The sequence below is a fragment of the Dendronephthya gigantea genome, unplaced genomic scaffold (genome assembly GCF_004324835.1).
Source record: "Dendronephthya gigantea isolate DGI-Jeju-01 unplaced genomic scaffold, DenGig_1.0 000914F, whole genome shotgun sequence".
Classification (NCBI taxonomy): domain Eukaryota; kingdom Metazoa; phylum Cnidaria; class Anthozoa; order Malacalcyonacea; family Nephtheidae; genus Dendronephthya; species Dendronephthya gigantea.
The window spans coordinates 1-15814 of NW_021163924.1; the positions used below are offsets into that span (position 1 = coordinate 1).

Here is a 15814-nt window from a genome sequence, read left to right on the forward strand (position 1 = left end):
TCCTCCGCAAGCATATCTTATGTATTAATATTAGGCATTTATATTTCGCTTGGGTTAGCTGTGTCGGGGAAGGCGAGGAAAAAGTGGGAGAGATCAGCAATTTTTTTTCTCGCTCCCCGACAAAGCTAACCAAAGCCAATTATAAATGCCTAATATAAATACATAAGAGATGCCTGCGGAGGAGGCAAGCTTAATGCATTATACAATAAAGTAATCCGACATGGAGTGTGACCGTTGGACTGGAAACGGGATGAATGGATTTCAGTGCACAAAAAGGGCGATCGCCTTTCCAAAACCAATTAGAGCACCGGTTACCATACTGATAACCGTTGACAAAATTTTCGAGCATCTTCTTTGAAAGCAATTGAGTGAACTGACGGAAAAGATCTTTGACAACTTTAATTGGTAAAATACGGAAATATAGCCATGCCAAATTGCCATATTTTGTATTTCGCGCGGAAATTGAGTAACTAATTTAGTTACAAACTTCCAGCCGTAAGATTCCGGCTTTTCTCTATCCTTGTTTTAACGATTCCGGCTTTCCTCGTTCCTTGTTTTAAAGATCCGGCTCATTCCCACGGCTCTTCCCATTCTTTGTTTTTAAGATTCCGGCTTTTCTCATTCCTTGATTTAAAGATTCCGGCTTTTCCCTTTCCTTGTTTTAAAGATTCTGGCTTTTCCTATTCCTTGTTTTATCGTCCCCCGTTCCCTTCCTCGATTCCCCGTAACTGGTTTTAAGGCTAGTTTCCACTCAGGAAAATCTCCTTTGGATCGGAATGGACAGTAAAATTTCTTTTGTCGCTGAGTTCTCAGGCGGCGTTTATACAAAAGAAACTTTTCCGTCCCCTCCGATCCAAAGGAGAATTTTCCTGAGTGGAAACTAGCCTTTAAAGATAGCCCTTTTCCGCCCCTCCCTTGCATATGAACTAACCGCTAATTAAAAATTTTTGCGCTGTCACATGACCAGCCTTAACCAGGGTTTTCGCCGCAGCGTGGGTCGTGGAGCGTAGGTAGAATAGCCTGGCCTGCGAAGTTGGAATATGTCAATGTACACACACACCCGAATTACGAAAATTGCACTTGTCAGCAAATCGTCACAAAGGTTTAGTAAAATGTCACGTACCCTCAATATTCCATTATGAATAGGAAAGTTTACTTGAACGAGATCCGCATGTCTTCGGTTATTTGATACAAAAATCAATTCATATGAAGAAACATTGGCGTTGAATTAAAATCGTATCATCATGCACATGGGATAGAAACTTCGTCATAATTATTAATTCGTTTTTTGGCTTCACCGAAAAAATAAGCCTGGAAAAATTTGGCATAAAACGATAGACAAAAACATGATTATCTTTAATTTAATTTCAAGATCAAAGAACGTTTTTTGGATCAATATTTAAATATAAGTTACGCTTGTGTTCCTTACAACGGAAACAAGACCACGTGAATGAAACAGCTCACAAATTTTATAAATCTAGCAACATCTATTGTTTGCTTTACTTTAGTTTATTGAAAGGTTCCTGTTACTGTTTCAGGAAAGTAGCGGTAGTATATTTACTGTGTTTTAGGCAGAAAATGGTTGTTTATAACAATTGAGTCTCATCATAGGTAAGTGAAGTTTCCTTCTCTTACAACAACAATAGGGCCATTATGGGATACCAGATATGGATACTGCACATCGACAACTTTACAAAAGAAGATAAGAGTTTCCAGCTTCCCGCCTGCTTCAGGGTAGCGCAGAAAGAAATAGGAATTTTTTCCCCTACCACGGTTAGAACCAATATTTTACAAATAACCTAGTGAAATGCCACTCTGACAACTTTATGATGGTCTGGGACTTTTATTGTTGTCTTCAGATTTCCTTCCTTGGTGTATATTTGAACTGCCGTATGATCGTTTGTTGGTATCATGATTTCATTCTGCTGGGAAATACTCAATGAAAATGCCTCACTTGAGTCGTTGTCAAATTTGTATTTCAATTGACACATCTTGTTACAAACATACACATCAGGCCTCTGTGTTGGATGATGATGATATCATCGTCTTTGCATATTGCGATTCTAACTACAGAAGATATTTTGTCCTCGAGCAAATCTAATTTGTCTTCTGCTTTTACATTGTAATTCTCGTTCAATATCGTCAACAGGAATCTTCACCAGTATGTTTTTAGCACGTAAACATTGTTATTGATATCAACAGAAAGGGCCATTAAAATATTGCCTGTAAATTCAGGTAATTCAATCCGTTTAATTTTTCCTTCCTCCTGGATAATCATAATTTTCTCATAAGGCGGAGTACGAGGGAAAGTAAGAACACCCCCTGACTGTTCACAGCATATAGAGAAGCTCTTTTTTTTCATGAAGGGTCTGTTCGTTTGGAGGATGAGGCAATTCCTCTTTTATAGAATTTCTTGCTGAAATTTCGTGCCAGCTTATTATTGGATGAAAACTGCGAGTGGGAAGTTCAATCGTTGGCATGCAGGCGGACACTTCAAATGAACATTTATTACTGAATTTGCAAACATATTGAAACAACACATAGTTGATTAACATAACCGACAGACGTTCTCCACCCGTTGAGTTTTATTCAACAACGATTTGACTCCATCGTTCAAAGACACTGAGAATATCTCTTGAATCAGTTGAATGGCTTGTAAGCTATGCAGCTTCTTCCAAAACGATAAACATTCGGTGATTGCGGTCTCAGGATAATCGAGATGTTCCACTATTTTTGAAACTATTCGTAGCTTCGCTGCAAAAAATTCGATCTTCGATACTAAATGCCTCATTCCAGAAAGCAGTGGTTGCTGCCTTGCGCGCTTCCTCGAATCGTTTTCTCGCAGTTTCTAACTCTCTGTCCGAGTTGATTTTAAGCTTTTTCCTGGCTGGAGGAAGCTCTATTGCTTGGTTAAGATACCAGACAGAATAACGCTCGAAAGTTCACCTGGTTCGTCGTGAGTTTCGCTCTCTTTCTACTAAAGATTTGATTTATCGAGAGAAACACTGAGTAACTCTATTCCTTCTTCTAGAAAATTATAACTGGCGAGTGAAGTTGATCTAGAAAGGCCATCGATTTTAGACTTGATATCATATAACTCGCGTACGACAATCTTACGAATTTCGCCGTCTTTCAGTTTGTCTGCCGTCGAGGCTATGACCTTATTCCATAATAAACCAAGTGTTGAACTGAGTATACTTGTCACAATTAAAGTCGTATCGCGTTTCTTATTAACTGTACCCAAAAATTAAGGCTTTATTAAAGCATCTGCTAAAAGGTGAGGAGGCAAAACATCATTTAGAACCGAAGCTTCTTGAAGCGATACGAAAGCGTGCGTCGTGGTTTGTCTAGAACGTCGTGGCCTTTAACCTCTGGCTTGGACCGATGGTAGAAATTTGGTGGAGGAGAATTCGAGATTTGTTGTGACTTGAAGATAATCTTGTTTAGGTGCTGACGTAGATAAACCAGGTGATTCGTCATCTAGCAGGGAAATAGTTGGAATGGATTCCTTGTTTTCTGCACTTCGAACTCCGGAGCGCAAGAGTACATCGTCGGTAGGAATGTAAGCCATGAATGCTGCGATGTGCATCTTTTGTTCGTCTGATGACATGCCTTTCCAATCGGCATATGTTTTACGAAACATGTGGTAAGCTGGTGCTAGGACGTAAGGACCGTCATCATATATGGCTTTGACAACATTGCTAAATAAACGGATACTGCATGCTTTCAAGGCATCTAGGCACTCTGAAAGTGTCGCGTCTCGATGACTACGACCCTCTGAATGCACGTGGGCGGATATTTCATCTTTGACAAGACGTTTTGCCACTCAATTGGATTTTGGCCGCACACTCCGCCAATGGAAGCTTGCTTTCGAACGTTTTTAATCATTTTGTCCCTCATTTGCTTCTCTTTATGAGTTTCAAAATAATCCACGAACTGACTCGCGGGACGATTGCTTGGTGTGTTCCTTTTTTATTTGAAGCCATTTTGATTTCAGTTGCAATAGCTTACGGTTGTAAATATGAGTACTTTCGCTTCCGTATCTTCTTCTTTGCACGTGGCACCACCGAAAATATCACTCAGGATAATTTTTTTTTGGATTGAAGGAAAATTTAACGACTACAATTTTATCTACATTTGCTTGGGCATGCTCTTTGCCCAAAAGGTAAATGGTCTTTCCACTCGTTTCCTTAAGAATCCCGCTATAAAGTGCTTCATCTTCATCTGTACCAAAAGCAAGCATGTTGGCAAGAGCCGGATTCCCTCTTTTCACTGCTTGCCAAAAATATGCGAAATCCTGCGCTGATGATTTCGATGGATCAGAAATGGTCCTGGAAACCAGGGATTCCTTAAACTCTCTCGTCCAATTACTGACTCTGCTTGTAGGTCGTTTGTGTCACGAGATGATTTGCAATGTTTAATGTAGTGTCACAAGCCAAAGGCGTAGTAAACCTGGGATTTGCTGATGAATGCTTGATTCTTGTCAAGCAAATCTGGGTCCATTTCGTCAGCAGTGGGTCTTTGCTCAAGGAGTTTAAGGATAACTTCCTGAATTTGATCGATACTAGATCTGGTTTTTGTTTCCCCATACAAATAACGGTAATTATACAGCTGCTTGGTATCCCGAATAGTGGTTGACTGTAATGGAGAATCAAGTTAATTCAGATACTTCGATTTTTCGTCTTCAATAACCCTTGGGGCACGAACATCTGTATGAACCGTTTCTTTCACTTCTTTGTTGAGAGAGTGCTCTCTTGAAATAAAGGATTTGGCGTGCGGACGTGTTGTATTTCCATGCGCTGTTGCGACTACGAGGACGGCATTCCCGGTAAAATAGTAATGCATGATAATCGTGGAACATTTCAAAGTATATGACTTCAAATTCTTTAGACGACTATAAGATTCATTATATTCTGCTATTAGCATAATAAATATGACATATCTTGTAAATTCCGTCTGATACATTTTCATCGTATTCTTATGCGTTGCTCTTTTTCTAACTACAGCGTACAAGAGCTCCTTGCCTACGATCTGCCGAACCCAATTTCGAGCATCGCGGACGTCGCAGGTACCACCAACGATAATGCCATTGTCGTCTTTGTTCACCGAGACCTCTGTCCGTAACCTTAACTTCATAAAACCTAGTTTGCTATTTTTCTCATAGTACCCAAGTGTTTCATAAGTTTCGATATCAAACGGATGCTTTACTTTTGCAAGTTTTTGGCCGACAACGAAGGTTGAGGTTGTAGAAATGCTTGTTGGCTTGATTTCTGCCTTTCGGTCTACAGGAATATCCTTTTTTAACCCTTGCCTGCATAAATTTTGATTTTTTAAGGAAAAAAATATCTGATGGCAATTATACATATTTGGGCAGGCTCTTTTTCATCTGAATAATAAAAAAAAAATTTGGGGGTTTTCGAGGGTATTTTGGAATTGTTGCTCCGGAGCAACATTGTGCAGAAATGGTAAAATATAAGGTATTGTAAAAGAAACTAGAGACAGAGCTATATGTTCTGAAGTATCTTATTTACCTAGAGTAATCATGCTAATGACAATTATATACAATTATTTACAATGGAAGTCTTCAAAGACTTCTAAAACAGTTCTTCCCTATCACCAAGCATAGGTGGACTTAGCACTTTGAGATAGTGCTATATTGTTCTGAAGTCTCTTATTTTCCTGGAGTAATTATGCTATGGACTATGATTTACAATTATTTACAATACTATTTACAATTACTTACAATGAAAGTCTTTAAAACAGTTCTTCCCTCTCACCAAACATAGGTGGACTTGGCACTTTGTACATTGAATAAATGAATATCCTTTTGGACAATGGCGACAGCGCTGTTTTTTCTCACTAAAATCAGGCATATGTCCAACCCCATCATATCTCACATCAGCTATGGGAGTAGGGATTACATGACACTTGGTTTTCTTCTTTGGAGGGGTCATAGACGGTCGGCCGCGCTGTGGTTTTCTGACCTTGTCCACCATAAGTAGGGCAGTTGCAACTTGTGTCTGAAATTTTAGGAGATCCATTTGGGCTTTTCCTGGTACATTTTTCTGGGATGCATGTCTTCGATAGAGCAGCCAACCATTGACAATTGAAAGGTTGAGGCAATAGTATAGGATGTGCATGTAGAATTTTGTGGAGCGTAACTTGATTCGATACAAGGCCATCAGCATATCACATAAGTCGACACCACCCATGTGCTCATTATATTCCTCAACTATCTGGGGTCTTGGTATTTCAACATGCTTTTTCTCTTTCGTTGACCATCGCTTAGCTGGTGTTCCCATGGAATTTCCTACATGGTTGGAGATCAACTGAACCAAGCCATTATCCATCCATCTCACTATAGTAATATTTGTATCAGCATCAACACACCAGTCAGAAGAACCCCGTCCTTTCTTGCTCAACTCTTTTTTGTTGTTTAGCAATTTTTCCGCCCCTTTCAATCGATCAGCTCTAATCGTAGCAACAGCCCAGATTCTTGCTTGTTCTAGATGCCGTAGTAGATGGACTGAGGAAAAATTGTCAAAATACACTTTGTGCCCAACATTCTTTGGAAGGGAACAACACAAATGCCTGACAACATTGCCACCTACTCCTAGGAAGGGATCATCGTCCTTTGATCCAGAGCCACTTCCAGTGTATATTTGAAAATCATACACCATGCCACTAACTCCACATCTTGCCCACACCTTTATACCCCATTTGTGTGGCTTCTTTGGGAGATATTGTCGTAGACCAGTTCTACACTTTGTAGGAATGATTTGTTCATCAATCGAGTGCTTTTCTTCCTGGGGGAGTAGCTTGCATTTCTCCAAGACGGAATCAATCACTGGTCTCACTTTGAATAATTTGTCGTGGTTGGGATTATCTCTTGGGAGCATTTCTGTATTGTCATTGCAATGCAGGTACTGCTTCAGTTTGTCGAACCGGCCCACACTCATTGTGTCAGCAATCGATGGAATACGAGTGCCATTGCTCCAATACATTCTATACTGAGGTTGCTTGATTACACCCATCATCAACAGTATTCCAAAATACTGCTCTAGTTCATGTTTGGTCATCTGAACTGATTTTCCACTTTTTTGCACCGAATACAGGTTACTTTGATCAACAATATGATCAAGAAGTTCATCGCCAAAAAATTGTTTGAAATATTCAATAGGTGTCAGTTCATTTTCAGGTGGATCAGGAAAGGGGGCTCCAGTAAACATAGTATCAACATCAGCTGGCAATTTTCTCTGCCATCGGTAAGATGTTTCTTTACTTTTATTCTTTGAGCTCTTTTCACCTGATGGTTGTGGTGCATCATTATTTTGCTCTTCATCCTCTGAATCATAATCACTTGATTCATCAACATCATTGTCGGGAATAAAAGTTTCATCATTTGACAAACCCAGATTTTCTAAGGCCTGTTCTGAATTGTCCTCCTCTGAACTGCTATCATCAATTCACCGAATTCTTTGATTACGACTCTTCCCATAAAAACTTGCTGTTGAAATACTATTTGCCATTTGCCTAAAAAACAAAAAAATTCAAATTATATCATGTGAAGCTAGCAAGTATTGTTGATACCCCACTGTATCTGTATTCTAGCATTCAAAATATGAATAATATAATCATGTCGTTTGAATAGCACCATATTTTTGCCTATATTTCATTGAATTCAATACATAAACGCTTTACACGCTTTTTTAAGTGTATATAAGGTCATATTTTCTAGTAAAAGCCGTCGAAAACCATGTGGTTCTTTACTAATTTGTAACATATTTGTATCCCGTACAACCGTACTGCATGATGTTGCTTCACAGCAACGATTAATAATGCATTATTTTCGGCAAAATAAATCGCAAAATCTGTCCAAAGAGTATTCAAGATACATCAATATACTATTAAATATAATATTTCAATATAAAACTCAAGTAAAACACAGCTTACCTTAGTGTTTAATTACATTGAAGTTTGAGCGTCGTAACAGTCCGCCATTTTACAGCGTGGTCGAAGAAAATTTATTCAGAATACTTTGTATAAGCAAAATATAGCTATCCCTGCATGCATAATAAATTATTAGATGCTTCTCTTGAACCTACAGGGGACCCACGATGATAACAGCTAATTGCCGAATTTTAATTAAATTATGAAAGATTGTTGCTCAGGAGCAACACTGTGCAACACAGATCTGGAATATTTTTTTAATGTCAGGGCTGGAATGACTGTAAATTGGAAGCCTTTTATCACCCCTGTAATGGACAAGATTAGGCAAATCAATGTCAAATGAGTAAGACGTATTATCATTTTCACTGTTCTCATGAGTTGACTGATTCGGGATCACTGGAAAATGTGATAATTTTCTTCGCTGTTTCCTCTTTTTATTGTTGGAAAAAAGATTTCATCGTCCTCCGTGAGATCCACAGTTTAGTTCTCTCGCGCTTTTTTCTTCTTTTCGTCGTTTCCCGATAAATTAGTTTTCTTTTGGACATCTAGAAAAGCGGGTCATTTTTGTTATGTAAGTGCTCCTGTTTCTGCTTTTTTCTAGTCAGATGCCTTAAAACAGTTACGCATGCAGTTAAATATTAGTTTTGGATTGTCATATTGATTACTGATGATTGACATTCTTGCATGACCCTTACCATGACCAAATTAGTTAGTAGATAATACCTTGTCACATGAAGTACACTAGCTCACCGGCTGATAATATTTTCATATTGTGTTCAACTCCATTCAATAATTGTTACGTATTATGCTAGCCTCATCGAGTAATTGTATAAAGTATTATAGGAAAAATTAAACCTTGAAATAACCTATTGGAATAAACTGTCCAAAATTAAAGGCGTGTGCATGTGAATCTAGAATTCTCCATTACAATTTACATAAACAACGTGTCATATATTAAGGTAATGTTTCGCGAATATTTCACTTAATTTAAAATAAAACATTTGCTAAAAAAGGATTTGGTGAGATCCTGAGGGAATTCCCCTGTCTCTCGGTTCTCCCATTCCACTGTTCCCTGTTCCCCGGAAAAAGTCTTGTGCAGCCCTACTTCGATTACTGCTCGCCCCTGTGGGATACTTGTGGCAATCTGCTCAGAGATTTCAATTTAGTTGCAAAGAGTTCAGTTTCGTGCAGCGAGGGTTTTAACAGTGCAAATTATGAACCTCTTGAAACTAGACGGTCTGATGCTAAGTCAGTATTAATGTACAAGATACTTAATAACCATACTGCGCCCGCTCTTCGGGAGTCTTTCGTGAGAAGAGAAATAGGATCCCAAGGCCGAATCGAGAATACCTTAAAAAAGTTTCAAATATAGCCGCGCTATGCTTTGGAATCGGCTCACAAACGAAGCAAAATCAGCTGAGTCGCTCGTTAGTTTAAATCAATTGTTGTTGCACACTGAAATGCGTCCTAGTTACCTGTGTGTGAAACCTATACTGTATTCTTATTACTGTTTTAATAATTAAACACGCCCCTCGTGGAAACCAGCCTAAAGTTGATGGGGCTGGCATGTTTCTTGCGATTTCCACGTTTTCATGCGATTTCCACTTCTGTTCGTGAGCTTTCCTTCGTGTTCATAATTTTTTTATTCCTGTTCACTCGTGTTCGTGATCTTTGGTTCGTGTTCATGATTTTTTGACTCGTGTTCATTCGTGTTCATGATTTTTTTATTCGTGTTCACTCGTGTTCGTGATCTTTGGTTCGTGTTCATGATTTTTTGACCCGTGTTCACTCGTGTTCATTCGTGTTGATGATTTTTTAACTGGTGTTCACAAGCGTTCATATTTCTTGAGTCGTATTCTGACTCGTGTCCACTGGTGTTCATTCGTGTTCACTCGCGTTCTGACTCGTGTGTTGTTTTTGAACAGATCATGGCAAGAATCGAACCTACGCTTTTGCGATGCCGGTGAAATGCCCTTGCCATTGAGAACGTATATTTGACTCATTTTTCCATCCGCTGTTCCTGGCTTGAATTTGAAGTGTGTATAATACCACTCGAAATTAAGACCTTTTAACCTATTTGATTCTTGATAATACAATCGCGTTCTTCCAACAGCTCCGTTTTAACCGTGTACTTAAGGGTAGACGGCTTGGTAAAGGAGACAATAAAACCTGACACGAGTGGGTCATTTTGGTATGACCAAAGCTGGTTCAGGATACTTAGAACATATCATCGTCGTCGTCATCATCATCTCTGCCTTTGTTTTCCTTCACATGTTCACATCGTTTAAAAACTTCTTAATAAGAAACTTTCGCTTATCAACGGCACCTTCTATTGCTTCTTCTTGGTCAAAATCATCATTTGTAATAAACATATTTTCTTATGTACCGGATCTTTCTTCAGTTGTCTCATCCACAAATGGCGCTTTAAATAGATATTTTCTAATTCTTCCTGGAGTCTAGCATGGCATTGAAGTAAGCTTTCTTTTAGCATAGTGCTCATCAAAACCACTGTTTATAAGGCTTTCTTTCATTTCCTTGAATACTGTGTTACTTCTATGTTATGCTTCTTCTATTAACGGCATCCAGGGATCCAATTCTTCTTCACATTCTGAGTCCGTTGTCGTCGAACTTCCAGATTGCTGAGTGGAAGTGGTCGAGACATCATCTTGGAAATCACTTTCTTGACTGTCCGAGTCTGTTTGAGACATGTTTCTTTCTTGTTCTCGTAGTAGGCAATACTCCCGTTCGGGTCTGCGCTGATTGTAACTGCGGCTGAAATATCCTCTGCAAAATTGGCAGCTCATCCCCTTAGCACTAGAAGTGTGTAAATGCCTTGTTATCGAGCAGCAACGCAGTTTTATGAGCAGATGTCTGCTCATGTGTAGTTATGAGGATGTGCTAATCTGCTCAACGGTACTTTTTCCTAGTCCAGTACATTCACACAAACTAAAATGTTAGCAATCCCTTATGTACTTTCTTCGTTTCCCCCTAGATAGAGGTTGTTCGTTTGCAGTGCTTAGGTAAACATTAAAGTTTCTCTCCATCTCTTCTTGATAATAAATTTCTCTCCATCGCGCTCTAATAAATTTTCCAGACACTCCTCCATATCGAATTCCTTTGGTTCTTTACTCTGTCGAGGTACACATATTCCTTTCTTACTCCACTTTAACCATCCTTGCGTTCCTCTGTGCCCATATCGTGTACTTGGTCGAGATGATTTGCTAACCTTGCTAAATTTGTACTACCACAGCTAAACACAGGACAGCTCCTACGAGTGCGACGCATATTTAGATGATTGCTCAACAAATTCCTAATAATAATTGGCTCATTTTTTTCGTAAGTCAGGTATTTTATTAGGCCCGTTTGGGCCCTATATGGCCTTATATGGCACTATTAGGCCCGATGGCCCGATTGCTGCATGACTAGGCGTCCTAACCCGGACAAGTCCGGGCTTTTCAATGCAAACTCTTGCTTACGGAAGAAAAAGTCAAACGATCTAAACAAGAAAACAGTGTAGTGCCCGGACAATATGTTTAAAATATTTGTAAAATCGTTCTACTTAATTACATTGTTACAAGCGTTAATACGTGTCTTAATTTATGCTTCAAGCATCGCGTTGTCCATAACACCAATATATTTCGATTCGCTCTAAAAATGCACACATTTTCGCATTCGCAATACCCCCTTTTTCCTCCTTTGAGGAGTTTGGGCCTGAAATATCTCATGAGCGGATGAGCATCTGCTCATGAGCATTTATGAGCATGTGCTCATAGGCCCGTTTGGGACTTATATGGCCTTATATGACCCTATTAGGCACGATGGCCCGATTGCTGACTGCATGGGCATCTTAACACCCGAATATGGACAAATATTCGATTAAACATTGGGGAATAAATGTTCCCTTAGAACATTCCTCTGCAACACTGCAAATCTATACGTCGTATACGTACACATCTTTTATTATATGTATACGAATATAACGCCCATACGATATGTGACCTTCACGGGAAAACGTACGTTAACGATATTTCGTTGAAACGGCAAAACGAACGGATAACGAACGGGTAGTGAACGATCTGTAATAACGTTTCAACGAACCCAGAAAACGTTTTGACGAATTCAGCTAAAAATGTGAACGTTTAAAGTCGAGAATACGAACGGATAAATAAACGTTCAATCTGAAGCCGTTTGAACGATTTATGTTTATGAACGGTTTTAACGAATTTGTCTGAACGCCTGTTGCGCGTATAATTGACGCAAGATATTATTGACTAATTTATCTAATTAAAAGAATAGGAAATATTTTCAAACAAGTAACATGTGTTGTTCCAAGTATGTGTGTACATAAATAGCTATACCTTCATTTGAATGTTTAACTAAAATTATTAGCTATACTACCTAAATCCCATTATTTTATACTTTATATACATATATACATTGGCGTTTTGCATCAAAATTCGGGTTAATCGTTAGAAAGCCTTCAGTTATTAGTATATATTATCATCGTTATGTCAAATTAATGCATCATCTGCAACTATACCCATCAAAATATTCAGCGCGTGTTCATTTGCAACATCGTTACAGGTTTTGTAAATTTTTCCACGAACAAACTCTATGTATGAGTGGTTAAAGACATATAAACAAAGACATACAGGCGATACAGCATGCATCCGTTTTATTAACACGGCTGTAAACCGACAGTAAACAAAAATTGCCGTCTCAGTTTGGTTGAGTTTCAGCTACTGGATACATACTTTATGTTAAACTAAACACAAGAGATTCCATTGTACACTTTTGTTTATACTCTTTGACGCGCAAACGATTAAATTAATTAGCGCAAGGATCAAGTTGTTTACCGATGATAACCAAACATTAATACAGAATATCGCATACGCAAAGTTCGTTTGTATGCGAACCAGCGTAGTAACGTGTGCTTGCATGCTGTCAAAACTTATTTGGTATAAATACTACATTAAATATCCACACCATTTATACACATGAAATCCATATTTCAATTTCAGCAATGCATTGCGGTAATAAAATATTTAAAATATAGGCTTGGATATTTACCTAGTGCACACAATATGTTCCGTGCAGCAACACCAGTAGCCTAGCTTTAGCCGCGGTCAAGCTTGTCGCGGAATGTCGCCTATACACAGTACTGTCAGTAGCAAGTCACTAGCAACTAAGGGCATCATTACCTTAAGAATATTTTAAAATTTGACAATAATCTATTTTGTCGATTGCATGCACCATCGCTATATTTCTTCGCAAAGCTAAAGCTGCAATGTCGCTATTTCTGCCGCCATATTTTTTCATATTAGTTACATATTTTGTGACCATACGATCACATATGCATGTGTTATGATTTTTAACCAGTATAACAAGTCGCTAATTAATACTTGTGATCTAACTAAATTATTGGTGGTCACTATATTCATTCCCCCCATATATTCGACCATCTACATAGTTAACTGTGTAAAAATGCCTAAGCTAACTGCATGAGCCTAACAATAGTGACCCAAAGAAATAGAACGCATAAATTAGTGGGATAATTTTCGAAATCTTCATTTCAAACGACCGCGGCAATCCGCAATCCTAAAGGTCCGAAAATCCGCCCTGCAAAGCAACTTAATACTCAACCCCGGCAGCAAGACAAAAGTGCACATTATTTTTACTAAAGCATATAGCAATAGCACACGGCCCATATAGAAACCGAGTTTTTAAATCACAAAGAGTGCAAATAATTTTTTTCTGCAAAGCTTATAGCAATGCTGCCGCCCATATAGAAACGACAATGCCAAATGCATGCACAGGGGAGTTTATACTCACCATTTTAAGAAACACCCGATCCTTAACATCTTCGAGACATCTACTTGTGACACAATTTGTGCCGCCTGCTTACAATAAAATTAACTAATCAAGATTTCCCCAGACAGATGATTAAGGCATGCATCAAAGCATCAATCCATTTTGTCTTGCGAAAACTTTTATATCATATAATTATATATATATTAAGGTAGCATCTACCCACATATTTTTTGACAAATGTCAGAAAAGTTTGCAAACAATTGTTGTTTCAATGTGAGTAAATGCATCCTATTAAATTGTAACCACCAAGCTAACAACTACTCTAACCTCAGCCAAGCCATTTTAAAGGTCTGGCAACCTTTCATGTCATGTTTATTCGGAATGATTGGATGATCTGGCCCAACTCGATTCCACCGGCCATGGCAAGTAATCTAAAGGATTATTGCAGTGCGCATTTATATCCGACTCCATTTTACTCGCGTTAGCATATATACATAAAATGCAATTGAGAACGTCTTGTTATATACAATTGCATGATCATCTATATGAAATCTTACTTCGAATGCGTGTCATATTTCGATATATGCATGGATCAATAGAGAGCTACAGTTAGCCAGGCAAACACACTCAAGGAAAAAAAACTTTAAATCGAGCCAACCGTAATACGAATTCTGTTGATGATTTCATCGATAAGCCTGATTTCAATGCTGGGTGGGAAATAATTGCAAGCGCGCCTAATAAAGTATGCCAGTCATGACTTGCCTTATATAATAGCTAATGTTTCGTATAGTCTCATACCTTTATATGCAGGGGTAAAACGCCTTGACTTCTCCATATAGATGTTAATATCCAGCAAATATTTGGTTTAGTCTTCGCGAAATTACTGTTAAAGATCTTTACCCGCGCGCTCATATACGCATAAACAGTTGATAGGCGCCATTTCAAATTTGTTCATTTTGCCGCTCTAGCTGGCAGGCTTCAAGGTGCAATGACCATGCATAATTGCAATTTAATATCCGGAATGTAATTTCCTAATAAAGGAGCCCAAATCAAAATTAGTGAATATTTCCTGTTGCCCAAGCAGCTGATATGTTGTCCAAGCAAGATAAATTCTAATGTTCGTTTTCTGATGAAGTATGGCGAAATATATATAAGCGAAATATCCGAAAGGTCAAACTTAAATGTTTGTACACGTTAGCTTGGCAACTTGTCCTTGGCTTGGGCCAGTTGTGCGCAAGGCTGCACGCACTTGCTTAAAACATAGCGCTAAACTCAATCTCACAAAACACGGAATTTGTAGACGGCGTCTTGATGGTTTATGGTAGTTTAATATCAACAAAACTTAAATGGTATAATATAGATCATAATTTCTGTTTTGTTATATTTTTCACACGGGCCACAGCTCTAATTATGTTGACCAGATGATATTTTGTGCATTATCAAAGCCTATAGGCTAAATTTCCCTGAGCAATATTATGATGTTCATTGTACGACACTCTTGTTTTTTTATGTAATAAACAATGTCACACAATGAACATCATTGATATAGCTTCATTACTTTCATACAGTCTCTATGATTTGTACGATTTGAGACTTTTCCGCGTTCCACGTTTCCGATTCGAGGAGCTAGTCGAGAGAAATCAAATCACAACCAAAATATAGCTACATGCATGGGGAGTGAATTGTGCTGAAATGTGCATATATATCAACATATATGAAGTAATTTTTTGTGAATTAAGAGTCTAAATAAACATTTACAATGCATGAGTTATATTTATGCCATAAGTTATATTTATGCCAATTGATACCTTTCAACATGCCAGCAACAATCGAGCCAGATGGCTTAGATCTGGTGAGACAAATATACCCTTTTAAGGAAATAAGACAATTTGCAAGCGGGGCACTGCTCCAGTTTTAGACTAGATGCACGCGTCATATTTAAATTGCTTGGATATTCATGCAGTGGCATAACGAACAGAGGATGGGTCTTGAGATATACTTGGTACTGCCGGGTCCCTTAATTCGCTGTTTGTCATTGATCACGTTTGCTCAT

At 38.4% G+C, this 15814-nt stretch overlaps 1 protein-coding gene across 1 annotated transcript; it reads right to left on the minus strand.

The window, feature by feature from the left end:
• Window positions 1-5882: 5882 nt before the first annotated feature.
• On the minus strand, window positions 5883-7229 carry LOC114544708 (piggyBac transposable element-derived protein 2-like; the record flags this gene model as incomplete). The annotated part of the gene is made up of 1 exon (XM_028563271.1): window positions 5883-7229. A coding segment is annotated over exon 1 (1347 nt), but the record flags the coding sequence as incomplete, so codon positions are not given.
• Between the last annotated feature and the right edge of the window lie 8585 nt (window positions 7230-15814).